The sequence below is a fragment of the Gossypium arboreum genome, chromosome 4 (assembly GCF_025698485.1).
Source record: "Gossypium arboreum isolate Shixiya-1 chromosome 4, ASM2569848v2, whole genome shotgun sequence".
Lineage (NCBI taxonomy): Eukaryota > Viridiplantae > Streptophyta > Magnoliopsida > Malvales > Malvaceae > Gossypium > Gossypium arboreum.
The window spans coordinates 117,406,819-117,410,294 of NC_069073.1; the positions used below are offsets into that span (position 1 = coordinate 117,406,819).

At 32.7% G+C, this 3,476-nt stretch overlaps 1 protein-coding gene across 1 annotated transcript; it reads left to right on the forward strand.

Moving 5' to 3' along the window:
- The first annotated feature begins 708 nt into the window (after nt 1-708).
- On the forward strand, nt 709-3,176 carry LOC108459781 (uncharacterized). The gene is made up of 2 exons (XM_017759184.2): nt 709-1,778; nt 2,306-3,176. The coding sequence occupies exons 1-2, from the start codon at nt 908-910 to the stop codon at nt 2,659-2,661; spliced, it is 1,227 nt and encodes a 408-aa protein (XP_017614673.1). The 5' UTR covers nt 709-907; the 3' UTR covers nt 2,662-3,176.
- Nucleotides 3,177-3,476: the final 300 nt, after the last annotated feature.

The following is a 3,476-nucleotide window of genomic DNA, read 5'->3' on the forward strand; positions in this document are numbered from 1 at the left end:
TCTTTATTTTCCATTCTCTTTTGTTTCTCTCTCTGTTTTTTTCCCTTCTCTATTTTTTTAACGTAGTTTTTTCTATATTTATTATTTGTTAAAATTGGTTCCCATACTTTTATTTTTTTGAACAATTTAATTTTTTCGAGTGAGACGAGCTTGTGAACTAGTTTTAACAAATGGAAAATATAGAAAAACTACGTTAAAAGAAATGAAGAAGGGATGAAAATAGAGGGAGAAGTAGAACATAATGGAAAATAAAAAAAGAAGAAGAATAAGAAGGAAAGTTAAAAGAACATAAAAGAGAAAAATTAAATCACTCAAAATAAAAAAAATACAAGGACCAATTGTAGAATTTAACCTAAAATTTTCGTTTAAAATGATGATTTAATGTGCTAGGTCAACTTAATGTTACACTAATGATGGTAATTAATGGCTCAGTGACTAAAATGTTACAAAAATGATAATGTAAATGATTAAAATATATTATCTTAAATATAAGTAACTAAAATGTATTCTGAAACAAGCAAAAGTGACTAATTTAATAGTTTATCTATTAATTTAAAAAAGATATAAATATTCTTAACTTGAATAATATTATTATTATTTTCAATATAAAAATACATGAATTTAAATATACTGAAACAAATTATTTTCTATGTGACTTGGAAATACTATGGATAAGTTTAAGCATCATCTCAAATACAAAGTGGGAATACAAAAAGTCAATGTGACGACAATTTTAAACACAGTCCCGTATGTCTCCTTCATCTCATTATAATGTTTTCAACAACCCACAAGACCAGAGCCGAGAACACCGTCTCTTGCTCTTCACCCTCTGATTTTTCGCCATTCAGCTTCCCCTCATTTTCACAACCTTTCCAAAACCATTCTCATTCTCACGAACAAAACACCAATGTTCAGTCAAGCTTCAACCCAGCAAATCCAAATCGAAGAACGAAAGAAAGAAACCATGGGTTTAATGGAGAAGCCACACACGATTTTATTCCCTTTGCTGCTCCGTAATTTGGTATCTTCTGTATTGGTTTCCGCCGATAAATCACTTTTCTACTTGTCGGAACGATATAAGCTTCTTAAGATGATACGTTACCTCGTCGTCACTTGTTTTCTCTTCTTTTTAAAGTTAATCCTTTCTTTTATTCCTACTAATTTACTCTCTTTATCACTACAACCCGATGAGAATTACTCGATTAAGACCCACAAAAACGATGCTTATGCCGTCGCCGGTGTTGGGGTCGGCGATTCGGGGATTTCTCGTGCGCTTTCGCAGTTACTTGCCAGTGTTAATGACATTCCCGTTAGCTCCAGAAAGTACGAAATCGTACGGTCTTTGGCTGAAAGGTTGATCGAAGAGAATTGTAGGGAAGGTATCAAGGCTTTGCGGGAAATGAACCGTGTGGTTTTATCCGCGGCTTTCTCGAGGACCCTTTGCCAGCTTGAAGCTGCAATGGCCGAACACGACAGGGTCGGTCTTGATGGTTCGGTGGCTAGACCGGTTCAGTATCAGGTGGTCAGGGTCTTGCGGGCGGTTCGATCGGTTGGGGATGGGGTGTGGGGTAGAGCGGGGAAAGGGGTGGTAAGGGATGTGAACCGGTCGGGGAATTCGGCTGAGAAAATGGCGGCTGAGTTGCTTTGGTTGGCGCAGAAATTAGCTGCTTGTGGGTTTGCTGATGAGGCTCTTGAGAAATGGGCATCGGCTTCGAATTTGGCTTCGCTTTCTATTTTGGCTGAGCCGCGTCTTCAAGGTTCCCTCGTTAAAGTTACGGGTATGTTTTAATCCTTTTTAATTTCATCACTAAAAATAATTAGTTAAGGATTAATTACATCATGCATCCTAAACTATCTTCAGATTCTAAATTAATCCCGAAAGTTTAAAACATTTTAATTGAGCTTTGTATAAGCAGGCCCTTTGGTTAGCTTATGCTATGAATCGTGTTTAGAATATGTCTATTACATGATAAAAGAATACATGTCAAAATTAAAGGAGAAAGTGCTTCATAAATCCCTCTATTATAGGGATTCTATCAAATTAGTCACTTTCATATTAAAAATTTCAATTTAATTATTATATTATTAAGAAGAATCAAATAATGTTAAATTAGAATATAGTTATCATCATCGTTAAGAAAATGACATGAAAATTATATTTTATTTATACTTGTCAACATCTTACCTTGCTACCCTATAATTATTCTTCTTTTAATAGTAATAAAATTTGGACTTCTTTGATTTTTTTTTAGTAATATAGAGAATAAATAATCGAGGGATTAAATTGATCCGATACCATATGCAGCATTTTTATTCAACCAAGCGAAGAACATTAGGGTGGAAGAAGATCGTGAAGAAAGCAGCAAAGAAAAGTGGAGTCAAACAAAGATGAAAATGATAACATCGTGGCTGCCGTTGTTGTGCAGAGGGAGCAATGGCAGCGACGTGCCGGTGCTGAGCATAAGCGAGAGAGCCGAGCTCGAGAAGATATTGGAGGACGCCATTGAAAAGCTAGAAGGAGAGGAACAAGAGCAAGTGCTTTCGCTTTGGCTTCACCATTTCACGTATTGCCCATCCTCCGATTGGCCTAACCTCCATGCATCATACACTCGTTGGTGCACCACATCTCGCAAAGCTCTTTGTTCTCACTTGAGTATTTAGTAATTTCGTGTCGTAATACAATTATGGCTTAATGGTCTAATTCCTTCGTATTTTTTTTAAAAAATTAATTAAACTCCTGGGATATTTTTTTACTCAATTAAGCTCTTAACTAATAAAACTGGTTAAATAAATTTTTTGACCAACGTTGACCATTACAGTATTGACGTGATCATTAACGGTCAGGTTAGCATTGTAACGGTTAATATTAGTCAAATGACTTATTTGGCTAATTTTATTAATTTAATGACTTAATTTGGTGTAAAAAAATCGCAAGAACTTAATTAACTTTTTAAAAAAAGTTTGAGTACCTTTTATACCACTAAGCCTAAAATAATAAGATCTAGTTATCATCCAATTTAATTAATATAATGTAATTACAATAAAATAATATATATGTTTATATCTTTATTCTCGAATATTCAAGATTCTTTTATATTTTTATGGGTTAAAATATGTTATTAATTTTGTACTTTAATAAAATTTGAGTTTTAATCTTTGTATTTAAAAGTTAAAAATATTTAATGTTCCTACTTTTTAATTTTAAAATCTTAGTTCGGTTATAATCATGGATAGTTTTCTTCAAAATTTGTCAATTTAACATGTTTATTTTTCGTCAATAATATATCATACTATATGAAGACAAACTAATTAACGTATGAAGTTGATAAATTCTGACAAGAGATATTAATAATGTTAATTATTGGATTGAGATTTTTAAATCGAAAAAGTATGAGGACATAAAATTTAACTTTTTAAGTACAAAGATTAAATCTTAATTTTTTATCAAAGTACAGGGACTAACAAAAAATTTAACC

Coding starts and splice junctions, on each gene's coding strand:
- LOC108459781 (XM_017759184.2), top strand. CDS start 908: ATGTTCAGTCAAGCTTCAACCCAGCAAATCCAAATCGAAGAACGAAAG. Junction 1,779..2,305: donor TTCCCTCGTTAAAGTTACGG/GTATGTTTTAAT, acceptor TACCATATGCAG/CATTTTTATTCAACCAAGCG.